The 15,658-nt window shown below is 36.3% G+C and overlaps 1 protein-coding gene across 2 annotated transcripts in view; it reads left to right on the forward strand.

Annotated features, from left to right (window-relative positions):
- Nucleotides 1-15,658, forward strand: part of Usp47 (ubiquitin specific peptidase 47) — a 91,544-nt gene that overhangs the window by 43,650 nt on the left and 32,236 nt on the right. For both annotated transcript variants that reach the window (XM_028768005.1, XM_028768004.1), the window contains exons 6-10: nt 4,266-4,411; nt 5,400-5,479; nt 7,772-7,921; nt 14,467-14,562; nt 14,650-14,802. In XM_028768005.1, the coding sequence (XP_028623838.1) occupies nt 4,266-4,411; nt 5,400-5,479; nt 7,772-7,921; nt 14,467-14,562; nt 14,650-14,802 (625 nt within the window). The remainder of the gene's footprint in view (nt 1-4,265; nt 4,412-5,399; nt 5,480-7,771; nt 7,922-14,466; nt 14,563-14,649; nt 14,803-15,658) is intronic.

The following is a 15,658-nucleotide window of genomic DNA, read 5'->3' on the forward strand; positions in this document are numbered from 1 at the left end:
ATTACCAAAAATCCTTCCTGCTGTTGTCATTAATCGATGAACAAAATCAGAAAGTCTTTCGTCAGGCTCTTGTCTAACTGAGGTCAAAGATGCACCAGGGTCTCCCTTTACCGGGAGTTTGCGCCAAGCCTTCATGGTTGCATTTTGAATTTGAGCGAATAAGCCTGGGTCATATTGCATCTGGTTATCACTAGAAGCAAATTGCCCTTCTCCTACTAAGACTTCAAAGAACCAACCATTACCTGCCTGAATGTTTCTCCTAGCTGTCTCTTTACAATTCTCGTGATACTCTGATTTGCAAATAAGATAGTCACCACCACTAAGAACTGCTCTCACTAGAGTATTCCAATCACCAGGAGTCAGCCACTCCTCTGCAACAGAGTCTAAGAGTGCAAGAGTAAAGGGAGCAGTGGCACCGTATTGTGCCATTGAATTTTTTAATTCTTTAATAATTTGAAAATTAAACCCTGTGTGATGTCTCCACGCAACCCCTTGAGCATCTCTAGTCTCTGATATAGGGAAAACCTCAGCCTCTCCCTCCTCTGGCTGATCTGTAAAACCAGAGGACAGGGGCTGCCTTTGGACTCTGGGTTGAGGAACTCGAGGACCTGAGGAAATTTCTTTGTCTTCTCGAGACCTCTTCCCTGTCTTTAATTTTTGTAGCTGATTAATTAAGTCTTGATACTCTTCCTCTAATTCTATTTGTTGTTTAAGAAGAGAAATTTGTTGTTTAAGAAAAGAAATTTTGTCCTGCAACTCCTTTCTGTGATCTTCAACCGCCATCTCCATAGCAGGAGCATCTGGAGGTGGAGGAGCACAGGGAGGGGGCCTTCGGGAAGAGGGCCATTCAGGGTCGTAATTTTTGGCTGCCTCTTCCCCTAGGTCAGCACAATCTGGCTCTGACAAATCGATTACTTCAATCTTTGGTCATATTTTGGATTCTATGCTTTTCTTTTTCTTTTGAACATGAAAAACAACATTTAAACAGCAAAACAGAAGCAGACAACATACGTAAGCAGCAAACAACAAAACAAAAACAGAAAGTTGAATTCAGGCTGACATATTTCTTGCCCCATTATCATTACTATGACCTACTGGTCTCCACATGGCAGGTTCCCACAGCAATCACCTCTGTTTCACTTCTGAGTTTTCAGTCAACCCTTCTTCTGGTAACGTCCCTCACTGGGTCTCTCATTCTTGCTGCCTCGCGTTGAGCGCCACTTTGTAACGGCCCGTTCTGCTGCTCTGGTCCATTGGTCAGGGCCTAGCAAGAGAGAGAGTGGGGACGGAGACTCGAAGAATCGAGACAAGACAGGGAGTCTGGTCTATTCTATTCTCGTCTCTTCTCGAGTCTCGCCTCAAGTCTCGCCTTTTTTGAAAGGAAATCATGGGTATATATAAGCACAAGCAGGGGAACGCAGCTGAAGACATTTTACCACATGCACCCTGCAGCTAGGGGCAATAAACAACAAAACAAGATATGTAAGAAAAGCAAGATAATTATCAGAGTGTGCTCAGCTGTTGTAGGCTGTTGAAAACAAGTCTCTTGTCAGAGTATATGGCTCGAGATGGCTGCAAAAATGACAGCCGCTTTCTGCTCAGAGTCGGCTCCCAACAGCATCCTAGGTGCTTGTTTAACTGTGTGTTCTGAAACTCTGAAGGTAGGCTGCAAATTTGCAGCTCTGTAGAATGGGCTATTGGGTAGCAAGCATTCCTTGGACACTGACTGCATTACCATGAGTTATATCAGACACAGAGTTCAGTGTTATAATAAGACTTGAGTTCCCCCTTCAGAGCTTCCATGGAGAGCCTGTATAAATAAGTTCATTTTACAAGCCCTGTATGCCAAGCGAGGTAATAAAGCAAAGTAGAAAGAGTAACTTTTAGAGGAAATGTTGAGCGGGGTCACAGTTTTAGACAGTGAGGAAGGGAACCAGCCATGAGAACAGCCTTCATGTGAATCCAAGAACTGAGTACGGAAGCCTTTGGGGGCCAGTGAAGGCCACTGTGAGTAGGGATGAGGGTTAAAACACAGATTCAATGAGGAGGACTTTTGACATTGAGGTTATAGATGGAAGTTTACAGCAGGTGACAGCAGAGCCAAGCCTGAGAGCACTGATACTGAGTGTAGATGGACCTAGGGCCCGCACTGGACTGCACGGGAGCAGCACCACAATGCCAGATGAAGTTGTACTTTCATCCTTTGTGTATGGCCCACATAGACTCTTCGTTGTTGACTTGAAGGCTTGTGATGCATTCTATGAATTATTAAGAAAGCTTATGTAGTGCAGGTTCAAAGAGTGATTTGAAAGAAATCCTTTGGAGGGCCTGTGATTAATCCAACCTGGGATGCGTGAGGTCAGAATGGCAATTGTGGGTAGTTCTGGTGTTTCTGAGTGAAAACTTGAGATGACACTCTGGCAACCTTTTTAGTAGTAAAAGAATGGGGAGAATTGAATGTGCCAACAAAGTATCTGGCTATATAACCTGTGAAATCTCAAGTCCCAACAAAATTTATAACCTTTTAAGGTTGTAATGAAAATTTGAGATCCTGTAATGTCAATCCTAAAAACCTTCCATAAGGATAACTAATAGGAGAGGCTAGTGACTGAATGAGTATACAGGAAAGTTAAAGCACATGTGATCTCAGAAATAGGATAGAGAAGAAAAGTGAATTAGAGGTTAAAGGGTTTGCCCATGGGTAAAGGGGGCAAAGCCACACAGGTACAACCTCTAGAAAAGAAAAACAATAATAGAAAAACAATTGAACACTTAGCAGAGGTATGGAATCAAATCAAAACTATTTGTAAACTGGAAAGTAGGAAAATTAATAGTCAATCCTCTTTTGAAACTAAAAAGGAAAATAGAGAGTAGTGGAGTGATCTTAGCATCACCAGTTTTAGACAGGACACCATTAATAGTATCCTTAATGTTTGGAAGGGTTACATTTTGCTTTATTAAATATAGAATCACCTTAAGAACTCCAGGGTATAGTAACCAACTGGGGTCTTTTCTCTGCCATATGATCCTAAGTTTTTATCTGGGAGTCCCTGTAGCTAGACCTAGATGATCACTTAGAAATTTGTGAGAATAAAATTCTACTGGGATTATTTTATTTACTTAATAGCTTTTTAAATTTTATCTGCATTGGCCTTTGGCCTGCATGTATGTCTGTATGAGGAAGTCAGATTCACTGGAACATAAGTTACAGACAGTTGTGAGCTGCCATGTGAATGCTGGAAATTGAACCCTGGTGCTCTAGAGTAACAGCCAGTGCTCTTAACCACTGATCCATCTCTACAACCCCATTAATAGCTTTTTAAAATGTTCTATAGTTGAATATTTGAAACATTTAAAAATGAGGAAATAGTACCACGAGTCCATGTGTATTCATTACCCAGCTTTGAATGGCCCCAATAGGTAATCTCATCTTTCTATATCAGTGGTTCCTAACGTGTAGGTCACAACCCCTTGGGGGTGGGGTGTTGAATAACCCTTTCACAGAGGTCACACATGAGATATCCTACATATCAGGTAGTTACATTACGATTCATGATAATGAAATTAAAGTTATGATGTAGCAATGAAAATAATTTTGGGATTGGGGGTCACCACAACATGAGGAGCTGTCTTAAAGGGATGCAACATTAGGAAGGTTGAGAACCACTGCTCTGTATGTAAACTTCCATCCCGATGACTTGGCAGGCATAGCTTCATTTCATCTGTGATAGAACAGCTCAGTGTTTGAGCTCTGGTGATAGCCACATAACTTTTGAGCCATTTGTGTAAGTCAGATCCAAATAAGACTCATACATTATAATTGATCAATATGATTCTTAATTGATTTAATCTGTTTTTAACTTCTTCTGTTCTCCTTTGTAATTCTCTGAAAACGTATGTATTGAAAGTTGGTGTTACTTGTCGTATGTTTTTATCCAGTTTGGGTTTTAATGTTTTGTCAGTGGATAGTCTACATTTTTTGTGTGTGTGTGAATTACTTATTAGGACAAAGTTTTCATCAGATTCAGATCTGATCCTTACATTTAAGTGAGCTTTGTGTTTTATTCTCAAGACAGGAGCTGCCTTGTGCCTTTTGTTTAGTTTTCAATTTGTAAATTAGAGAAAGACTGATTAGTCTTAGTTTTAGTTAATATCCAAATTCTGTGTATTGCCTAGAATTAAGATCTTATGTGATAATTTTGTTGTTAATTATGTTTTAAAGAATGAAATAATTTGATATAATTAACATGATCTCCTCCTCCTAGGTGGGAATTTGAAGAATCTGAAGAAGATCCTGTGACAAGCATCCCATACCAGCTTCAACGGCTTTTTGTTTTGTTACAAACCAGCAAAAAGAGAGCAATTGAGACCACAGATGTTACAAGGAGCTTTGGATGGGATAGCAGTGAGGGTAAATAATTGTTTTAATGATAACAACTTCTAGTGTTCAGAGACTTCTGGACTATAGTGTCATGCCTGTGTAACACATCAATAACTTAATTATCTTTACATGAAACTTATCTTTGCTTTTTGTTTGGAGTTAAAGTAATTTATTTTTAATTACTTAATATCTGAGAGATAATTTTAACTAATTAAGATTCTCCTATAATTAAATTTGGTATGTTCTATTTTTTAATTAGTTTAAAATTTTTCATAGTTTTTTTTCCCCAAACATATTTTTTGGCATGATAAAGATACTGGGAAAAAAAAAAACTTCACTAAAAAGGAGCAATTTTTTTTTAACTTTGTAACTTTAAAAAATACTATTTCTTTTTATTGCTTTTTGAGATTATAGTGTAATTACATCATTTCTCTGTCTTCTTTCCTCCCTTTAAACCCTCTTATAGTCCTCTCCTTGCTCTCTTTAAAATTCATGGCCTCTTTTCTTAGCTGTGTAGTGGTGGCACATATCTTTGGTCCCAGTACTAGGAAGGCAGAGGGAGGTGGATCTCTATAATTTTGAGACCAGCCTGGTCTACAGAGTGAGTTGCAGAAGAGCCAGGGCCACACAGACCCTGTCTTGAAAAACAAAACAAAAAATTTATGGCCTCTTTTCTCATTAAATGTTATTATAAACATGTCACAGATACGTCCATTAGGTCTGGACTCCATAGCTCTACATTGGTTGTGGTTTTGTCTGATGCAGAGAGAAATGTCCTTAATGTGGGGTGTCTAACACATTTCTTTACAATACAAATTTAAAAGCATTGCAGTGCCACAAAGATTAAACAACACTGGTTTGATTATTTTCCTGTGATTGTCCTTTCATGACTTCAATATGTCTTCCTATGTTCTTAAAACATCTTAAAATAGACTTGTCCGTGTTTGTATTTATGTTGAAACAGTAACACATTGTATACTGTCTGATACTATTTTTAATTAAATTTTATATTAAATAGCTTGGCAACAGCATGATGTACAAGAACTGTGCCGTGTTATGTTTGATGCTTTGGAACAGAAATGGAAGCAAACAGAACAGGTAAATTCTCTCTCTCAAGGTGAAGGGACTAAGTGTTAAGAAGGCATTTAGTATCTTAAAATTACTTTTATTTTGTTGGAATGTTTTAAGACTTAGGCACTGATCTGCTATAGTTGGAAGTTAAATTACTAGACTCTTGTGTGCTGTTGACTGAGTCTGAAGCATCTTCATCAAACCACTCCAAACCTTGGTTTCCTCATTGTCTTAGTTATGGTTTCTGCTGCTGAGATGAAACACCATGACCAAAAGCATCTTGGGGACGAAAGGGTTTATTTGACTTACACTTCCATATCATAGTCTATCATTGAAGGAAGTCAGGACAGGAACTCAAACAGGGCAGGAACCTGGAGGCAGGAGCTAATACAGAGGCCATGGAAGAGTGCTGCTTACTAGCTTGCTCTCCCCATGCTTCCTCAGCCTGCTCTCTTACAGAACCCAGAACCACCAGCCCAGGAATGGTGCCACCTACAATGGGCTGGGCTCTCCCCCATCCATCACTAATTAAGAAAATACTCTACAAGCCTGCCTATAGCTAGAGCTTATGGTGGCATTTTCTCAATTGAGGTTCCTTTCTCTTTGATGACTGTAGCTTGTGTTGAGTTAATATAAAACTAGTTAGCACATTCATCATCAAAATAATGGAATTTGGGCTATATGAGCAAGAAAATCTTTTTCACTTTTATATTGTTGGGAGGGTGGCTTTTGAGTAGTTTTTCCTTTTTTTAAATAAATGATAATTTGTACCATATTATACAGTATATTCATCAAGCTTTATATTCATTTTGACCAGTCAGGTATAGTCATATGCTTTGACATTTAAGGTCCTTATTTATCTGACCTAACTCACAGAGTGGCTTGGCTGTATGGGATTCCATGTGAATGGGAGTATAGACTGAGTATAATAGGGCAGCCCAGAGATGAAAGAGGAAGAGGTCCTAAGGTGGCAGGCACGAGGACCTGACCTTTGATTGGAATATATTCCGATGGCTTGGAAGAGAATCTTTTAAACAATAGGTGGGACCCATTTGTACATTCTGAAAACAGGCCTATACCTGAACTTTTAAAAGATGAATAGAAAATATATAAGAGAATTTATAAATAGGAATAAGTATTGTTTTGTAACTGTTGGTTTGTAAAACAAAAATTTGTGGAGAAATACCAGATTTTTTTTTTTTTTTTGGATACTAGTTTGAGCCAAAATCCTAGATGCAGAAGACCTGACTGAGGCAGGAAAATGAAGAAGGGTCCATCAAGTCAGTTGTATTAGAGTAGGCAGCTTTGGTGGATCCATTCTGAAGGTGTGTAGATCCGTCCTGGACATTTCAAAAGATGTAAATTTATGAGGAAGGAAACTGTTAGTATGTGTTCTCTCTGATCTGTTTTTCACTTGAAAAATGATAAAAAGCCATTTAAACAACCTGGTGGTTTCTCTGTGTAGCCCTATGGGATTGAGTAATTTTACATAAATGGTATTAGGGGCTGTTTCTTCTTCATAGGTCTGAAGTTACCCTTCCTCCTTGTTCACATTCCTCTCTGTGAGTCAGCACTTCATTAAGATCAGCTGAGGCATCCCTACTGACTTCCTAAAATTTGATAACAAGAATTTGAAGCAAGATATTCATATGAAAGGTCATTACTTAGGGAGTTACCTGCCTACTTTGAGTCAGAAGAGCCCCGGTTTGCTGTGGGAAGTAGGTGAGAGATGCATTCATTTAGATGAGGATATTTTGAGGGAGATTAATTCTAAGGTATTGTTTGAATTTTTGTATCTTACGTTCTTTAAATTGTTTTATGCTTATTATTAAAATTTAGATTTTTGTTTGCCCAAGTTAGCAGTGAAATTTTATAAATCAGAATTAACTGTGAGACTAGTGGTATTTGTGTAAGGCATTCAGAACACAGACAGCTCCTTAGCTCTGTAACAACTTGCCTGATAAGTGTGGATTAGGATCCAGTCTAAAGAAAAAGAACAGAGTGATTGATAATTGATCTCATCACAATCTAGTTTACTACTTGAGAATTTTATTGATTTGAGAGTATTGAAATAGTTAATTTTATACATTTTGTCTTAAATTAGTGATAATCTAATTTTATCAATTTCTTTTTCAGGTGATTTTTTTTTCAATTGTCAATTTTGTTCCCTAAAATTTTAGATATTTATTATATGGCTTTCTAAAACTTAAAAAATCAATATCATTTTGTATCTCTTCTAATACCAAAGATTATATATTGATACAACTTAAAATTGCTTGTAACAAGGAACATTTTAAAAAATGTGGATGTTGTTTTTAGGCTGATCTTATAAATGAGCTGTACCAAGGCAAACTGAAAGACTATGTGAGGTGTCTAGAATGCGGTTACGAGGGCTGGAGAATCGACACGTATCTTGATATTCCACTGGTCATCCGACCTTATGGGTCTAGCCAAGCGTTCGCTAGTGTGGTATGTACCTTCCAGATGACTGGATATTTACAGATAACACACACACCTATCTACACTTACAAATTAAATATACGTATATGCATACAACATTGATGATTGTGTATTTTGTTTGCTAAGCCACAGAATTAAGGATATGTTAGTCAGGTAAACCTGGAGTTTTTCAGACAATTATATGGAGTGATATTTAAAATTTTAGTATTTTTCCTTTAATCTAAAATGTGTGACATAGTAATTAATTTCATGTTTAAATAAACAATAACATTTAAGGTTAAAACATGAATGAAGTAAACAGTTATCCAAATTTAACACCTGTAATCATCTTTTTAACATTTTTAATCACCTCTTAAGACTTTTAGCATGATTGCAGACTTAGCAATCAATGCTAAGATCTCTTACAATTAAAAAAGGTCTTTTCTCATTCGTTATGGAATTATCTTTTAATTGTTTCAGCTGATACTACATGTCTCATCTTCATTGTATTCATAGTAGCCAGTGTTCAGGCACTTTGCTGTGCCGTAGCTTGTAGGCACTCATTTTCACAAGACTCACTGGATCCTCTTGGAACACAGGGAATTGTGCACCTGTAAATTTTTTTTTTTTTGAAAGCTAGAAGACATATTGTAAATGTTCCAGAAATTTCTGCAACAGAGAAATTTGTTACAGTTATTTTATTTGTACTTCTTTCTCTGTGGCACACACACTTGCTAATATTTCAAGGTACATGGAGATTCTGAGGAACACAGATTGAAAGATCTCTAATAACTTAGGGTCTAGGACAAATGTAGTAGGTTTTCCTTCCTTGCCAAGTCTTCTAAATTATATTTGAACCAAAGTTATAATGATATCTAATATGATTTTTTAGTACAGGTAGAAAAAATATTTCAGCCAGTTGTCTGTAAATGGGATAGGGCATAAAAACATAGGGGCAGTTGGATCCTTAGAGGTGATAGAAGGATAGTGTTGATACACCTGACAACTAGGGCAATGATCAAGAAGGAACAGGGAGTCAAGTGTACTATGGGTACAGTAGTAGAATTTATTTTAAATGTTTAAAGTAACCCTTGGAAGGCACAAAAAAGTAAACAGGAACAATAACCAAAAACACATATAAAAATCTGAAAATAATATGGCCACCTTAGTTACATGTGGGTAAATATATCAACTTAGAAATAGTAGATTTTTAAAAACACAATCCAATAATATTTTGTCCAGAAGGAATTACATGCATGCACATTTGAGATGGTGGGAAGTAGTGTGTCATACAAATATTCATCAGAAGAAATCCGGAATGGCTGTGTATTGGGCAGATAAGGACTGGTTTAGAACATTTCCATACCATCAAGACAACAATGCTAAACATATATGCACTAAATAACAGCTGCAAAGTGCGTGAAGAAAAAGCTTCTTTAGAAAACACTTAAGAACTAATTTTTTTTCTAGTCATAGTTGGAGATTTCAGTACCCTATTCCTTCGCCAATTGATAGGTAAAACAACTATATAGAGAATGGCAAAGAAGTTATAGAAGAATCCAACAGCGCCATCATTTGATAGAAATCTAATTGACATCAAATGTTCCATCCAACTGCAAAGTACACATTTAAATACCCATAAAATACAGTCCAGATAGGCCAAAGCTTGGGCTGTAAAAGTACTCTTAAATTTTTTAATCACATTATGTGATTTCCAACCACGGTGAAGTTGGCATAGATACCACTAGCAGAAAAAATAGGAAAATAACCAAATACTTGGAATCCCATGTGAAAGAGATGAAGAAACTGAAGGCTAAAAGAACATTTACATATCATGTACCAGACAAAGGAATATCTAAAATGTATAAAAAATTTTAAAGCACAGAGTTTTGTTGTTGTAATTTTATAATCCACTTAGAAAATTAGCAAAAGGCCAGGCAGTGGTGATGTGCACCTTTAATTCCAGCACTTGGGAGGCAGAGGCAGAGATCCCTCTGGGAGTTCAGGGACAGCTGGGTCTACAGAATGAGTTCCAGAACAGCCAGGGCTACACGGTAAAACCCTGCCTCAAAACAAAAAAGAGAGAGAGAGAGAGGGAGGGAGGGAGGGAGGGAAAGACAGACAGACAGAAGACAGACAGACAGACAGACATAAAGAAAGGGAGAAAGAAAAAAAATTAACAAAAGACTTCAGCCGCACCAGCATTTTGTTAGATGGGACATTCAGAAATAAACAATGAGCATGGTTATTGGTCAAGTAGAAAATCTCAATAGGAATTTTAAGAACTGTTGTAATTGAATGAAAAATGAAATTACAACATCAAATTTTAAGACACAGGTGACACAGTTTTGAAAAGAAAACTTAAAACACTGAATAGTTCATTTAAGAAGTAAATTTCAAGTCAATAATCTTAAAGATTCACCTAACTTGGAAAAAGGAAAGCGGAAGATACCCAGTAAATGCAATTATATGAAAGAGCAGAAAACAGTGAAAAAAATTGAGGTGTAGAAGTAATCAGTAAAGCAGTTTTTTCTTTAATAACAGTAGGTTTTAAAATACTTATAGCAAAACAGAAAAAGAGATGAAAAAAATTCCAAGCATTGGGGATGAAAAAAAATATCATTCACCAGTTATATAATACAAACTGCAACTCACCAAGTGCAAATTAGGTTCTTTCAATAACCCTATGCCCAGTGAGCTATTAACTCCACAACTGAAATGTTTTGGAAAAGGAAATTTTCAAGTAGGAATTGTTTCACAGGGCACTTGTACTAAACATTTTAAGAACAAAATATGAATTCAAAATAGTCTTTTCTTAAAAAGGAAAGAAGAATTCTTCCCTGTTTCTTTTATAGATCCTTGATAGAGGCTATATTAGCCTGTAGAGTCTAGATTATCTTAAGCAATGATGTTTGCTCTCAACAATTTGTTCAGTGCCTAACTCAGTTAAGCAGGAGGAGCAAGAACAAAGCTGACCTGCTCCTGGTTTTTAATATACACAATCATATAGAAAATCCTGAGGCAGATTTAAAACAAGCAGATAACAAGCTAATAAGATTTTAGGTCATAAGAAAAACATTCAAAAGTCATTGTATTTTAGGGTACGAGTAATGAATAGGTGAAAATGAAATTTAAAATATAGGACTGCTTTCAGTCCTGAAAAAAGTGCAAGTGCAAATGAAAAACAGCAACAACAATAACAAAATTCCACATATATTAGACTTCTGTACTGAAAACCAGAAAACTGGGAAAGGCGTTTAAGTGGAGAAACACATTGGGAGGAAATTCAGCATAGTAAAGACACCAGTTCTTCTGAAGTTACATGGTTGTAATCAGTTCTTATTGAAGGCCACCAAGACTTATATAACACATATTTAAGTGCACTGGAATAGCCAGAATACTTTTTAAAAAAAGAACAAGTGGAAGGAACAGATCTACCTAAATTAGACTGAATGCTACTTAGCAATAAAAAGCCTTTCATATTCCTGTAGTCATCAGGATGCTTTGGTATTAGCAAAGGTATGATTGAACAGAAAACCCAGAAATAGATTCATACAAATATGCCCAACGAGTTTTTGATGGACATAGAAATAATCCAGGAAAGGTAGAATGGAATGTTCAATTAATGGTGCTGACTGGCTGTCATTAACATGTGTCTCATGCCAGTGAACCTTGACTCTTAGCTCATACCTTCCTCAAGTAGTAATGGACATAAGACTTAAATATAAAATGAAAAGCTTTAGTAAAAACAAAATCATATAAATCCAGACATCAGAAGAACTGTAATGTTTAATGTCAAAAATATGACTCACAAAATTAAAAGTATTTACTCCTGAAATAGAATATTTGCACATCATATATCTGACCAAGGAATATTTAAAATATATGATTTCAAGCCATCAGTTTTGTTTTATTTTTTAATCTCACAGTCCATTTAGAAACTTGGCAAAAGACATTACTAGCATTTCATCAGAGTGGGCATTCCTATGCCAGAATCAGAAAAGATATTCTCAGTCAACTAGCTATTAAGGAAATGTAGATTTTACAGTGAAGATCTTATTTCCTTCCACTAGTACAGTTAACAGTACAAATCATTACAGTGGCTGAGCTAGTAAAGTGTTAGCTATGCAAGCGTGAGAACATGATTTTTGATCCCAGAGCTCACATTGAACATAGAGATACATGCCAGTACTTAAAGTGCTGGGGAGATGGAGAAAGGAGGCTACCGTATGTTTATTAGCAAGATACCTAAGGTTTGCTAGCTGGCCAGTCTAGTCAAAGCGGGTGGGCCCATGGTCAGTAAGAGACTCTGTTTCTTTTTTTGTTTGTTTGTTTTTTGTTTTTGTTTTTTCAAGACAGGGTTTCTCTGTATAGCCCTGGCTGTCCTGGAACTCACTCTGTAGACCAGGCTGGCCTCGAACTCAGAAATCCGCCTGCCTCTGCCTCCCAAGTGCTGGGATTAAAGGCGTACGCCACCACCGCCTGGCAAGACTCTGTTTCTAAAAATAAGGTGAAGAATGATTGAGGAAGACTTGTAACATTGACTCTTCTGTATAGAGATAGATGCCTATACACGTACACGAACACATACATTCACACACACAAAATAGTTAATGGAATTTAAAACTGCTCACAATGCAGAGAAACTGGGTTATATTGGTTGTATAAATGTAAATATTACACATTATCTTTATGAAACTGAATATGGAATTGACACAATTCCCAGTAATTGTATTCTGGGCCATTTATCCAAAAGAAGTAAATTCATATTCCTATAAAAACTTACACATTAATATTGGTTGCATTTTTATTTTTAATATTCAAAAGTAGGTAAGATGAAATTTGCCTTAACAAGTAAATGATTGAACAAATTCTTATATTATAATCTGTAGATACCAATGAGGAGCAGTAATTTGAATGAAAGCAGGAGGAAATGAAGCTGGATGGAATAAGCCAGTCACAAAAGTTGGCATACTGTCTGATTTCATTTGCATAAACTTGGTCATGTAAATGTTTTTTATGACTACATTTTAGAACTGCACCATTGTTGATCATTACTAGAGTTATTGAATTTGTTCAATTCCTGCCTTTATATACAAACTATTTAATGCCTTTGCTGTCCTGTTGGATAAAGGACCCAACACAGATAATAAATACACAGAACTAACTTAATACACAGACTGTGGCAAACAGTGATTTGAGAATGTTTGAATGAGGAAGGAGCATCATGTTAGTGTCCCCATCACCATTTTGATGTTGTGTAGTTTGCAAAATGTCATTCTTAGGAAATAGGGCAATGTATACAGAGTATCTTTGAGTAATATCAATTCTTGCAAGTAAGTGCAAATTTATAATCACCTTAGAAATGAAAATGAAAAAAGGAGTGACTTAGATAAAAAATGAGTGGCTTAGATAAAGATGTTTTGAGTTCTTTCCCTAACTCAGCAAAGAGTCTCACGGAGATGCCTGAATATAACCATCTGTAAGAAGACATATTGCTCTGTTACTGTGTGTCACTAACAAAAATCGCTCATAGCATCAGAGATGTAGGAGATAGTGCTCAGTATGGTGTTCCAGTTCTTATTATTTGTAAAGCCTAGAAACACTGGTTTCCCTATTTTAAACAAAGCAAATGTTAAGTAGTGAAGAAAAGTGGATCTGTGGAGAATGCAAATAGGCCAGCAGTGAGAAGATGGGGGCCATATTATGTTTCTTCTGGTTGCACTTGTGCCTAGATTATGTGCTATAAAATTGTAATGATCCTGGCTTTGTATTTGCTAAGCTAAGAATGTAAGAATTCTCCTTGTTCTACTTTGACTTCTGAAAAATACAGTCTACAACTCTATGAACAGTTAAATTGTTCATAGTATGTAAGGGAGGGAATGGCCTATGTAAAGCAAAGCTCGTCACCCTAGAATGATAGTCAGTTTGGAGCTAATTTAGAAGCATAATTTGTTAATAGCTTAACATATAAAACTGTAGCTTAACAAGATCTGTTCTTTGTGCTAACAACAGCATGGTGTTGGTAACATTTTTGTTCCCTTTCATAGCTCAGGACCTGCCTACTTTCTAAAGACGTTTCCTTTCTATTCACTCAGTCCAACACCACAGTGTAAAAAGTCAATAAGAAATTAGGTAGAAATGGGATGGTGGTGGCACACGCCTTTAATCCCAGCCAGCACTTGGGAGGCAGAGGCAGGCAGATCTCTATGAGTTCCAGGACAGCTTGGTCTACAGAGTGAGTTCCAGGACAGCCAAGAGTACTTAGTAAAATCCTGCCTTGAAAAACTTAAAAAAAAGAAAAGAAAAGAAAAGAAAAGAAAAGAAAAGACAGACAGGAAGGAAGGAAGGGAGGGAGGGAGGGAGGGAGGGAGGGCAGGAATATAAGATATTGACAAAAGCAATTTTTATAAAGAATGAAATAACATAATTTTATTATAGCTTTTAATGATAATCATAATATTTTGCTGCTCATTTTGTTCTAATTTTATTCATAGCAATTTTGGTGATTTCAGTTACAGTTTTAAACAGTGTTTGAAGTAATTGTAAAACAGTTACTTTTTTTTTCTAACTAGGAAGAAGCATTGCATGCATTTATTCAACCAGAGATCTTGGATGGCCCAAATCAATATTTTTGTGAACGTTGTAAGAAGAAGTGTGATGCTCGTAAGGTAAGAGACTTGTAAATTTTATTATGTCTGAGATGATATTCAGTATTCTGTCTGTTTGGCCCCCTAACCACACTTGCTTCTTTTTAGGGCCTTCGGTTTTTGCATTTCCCCTATCTGCTGACCTTACAATTGAAAAGGTTTGATTTTGATTATACAACCATGCATAGAATTAAACTGAATGATCGTATGTCATTTCCGGAGGAGCTGGATATGAGCACATTTATTGATATTGAAGATGAGGTAAATATTACATTTTCTTGTTATGCTTTTCATTATACACTTTATATTTTTATTTTTAAAATTACTTTATGTATATTGGTGTTTTGCCTGAATATATGTCTGTTACATGTGTGCATGATGCCCTCATAGGCCAGAAGAGGGTGTTGGATTCTTTGAAATTAGAGACAGTTTTGAGCCACTATGTGGGGGCTAGGAATCAAACCCTGGTCCTCTGGGAAAGCAGCCAGTTTTCTTACCACTGAGCCATCTTCCCAGCCCCTACTTACTTTGAGAATAGTTGTGTGAGATAAGTTAAGACTGATGATGAAGTATTAAGTATTCTTATTTGGTCAGAATAGCATAAGCTCTTTAAGAGACAAAAGGGTTTCACCACCGAGATTTTCTCTTGAATTTGGATTACAATCTTGTTTCATAGTTCCTTTATTATTATTGAAACTGTATTATAGCTGGATTCCTGATCTTTACTACACCTGGTACAAATATATGTGAGTGAATGAACAAAGTAACCCTACTGTGTTCTATTTGTGCTAATACTCTTTTCAAGAATTAAGGTACTTGGTTACCCCCCTACACACACACACACACACACACACACACACACACACACACACACACATAAGGTTTGCTAGCTCTTAAATTAACTAAGTTACAAAAACATACATACAAGAGATTTTATCTATTGCTCTTTGATTTTATTTTTTGTTTTAACTTGGAACTTTAAATAGTTTAAACATGGGATTTTGATGAACACAGGAAAGGTTCATCAGTTTCTTTCTACTCACTGACCTCCAAGGGTTTTCTAGCTTTATTATATATATATATATATATATATATATATATATATATATATATATAT

The sequence above is a fragment of the Grammomys surdaster genome, unplaced genomic scaffold (assembly GCF_004785775.1).
Source record: "Grammomys surdaster isolate TR1022 unplaced genomic scaffold, NIH_TR_1.0 184, whole genome shotgun sequence".
NCBI classification, from domain to species: Eukaryota; Metazoa; Chordata; class Mammalia; order Rodentia; family Muridae; genus Grammomys; species Grammomys surdaster.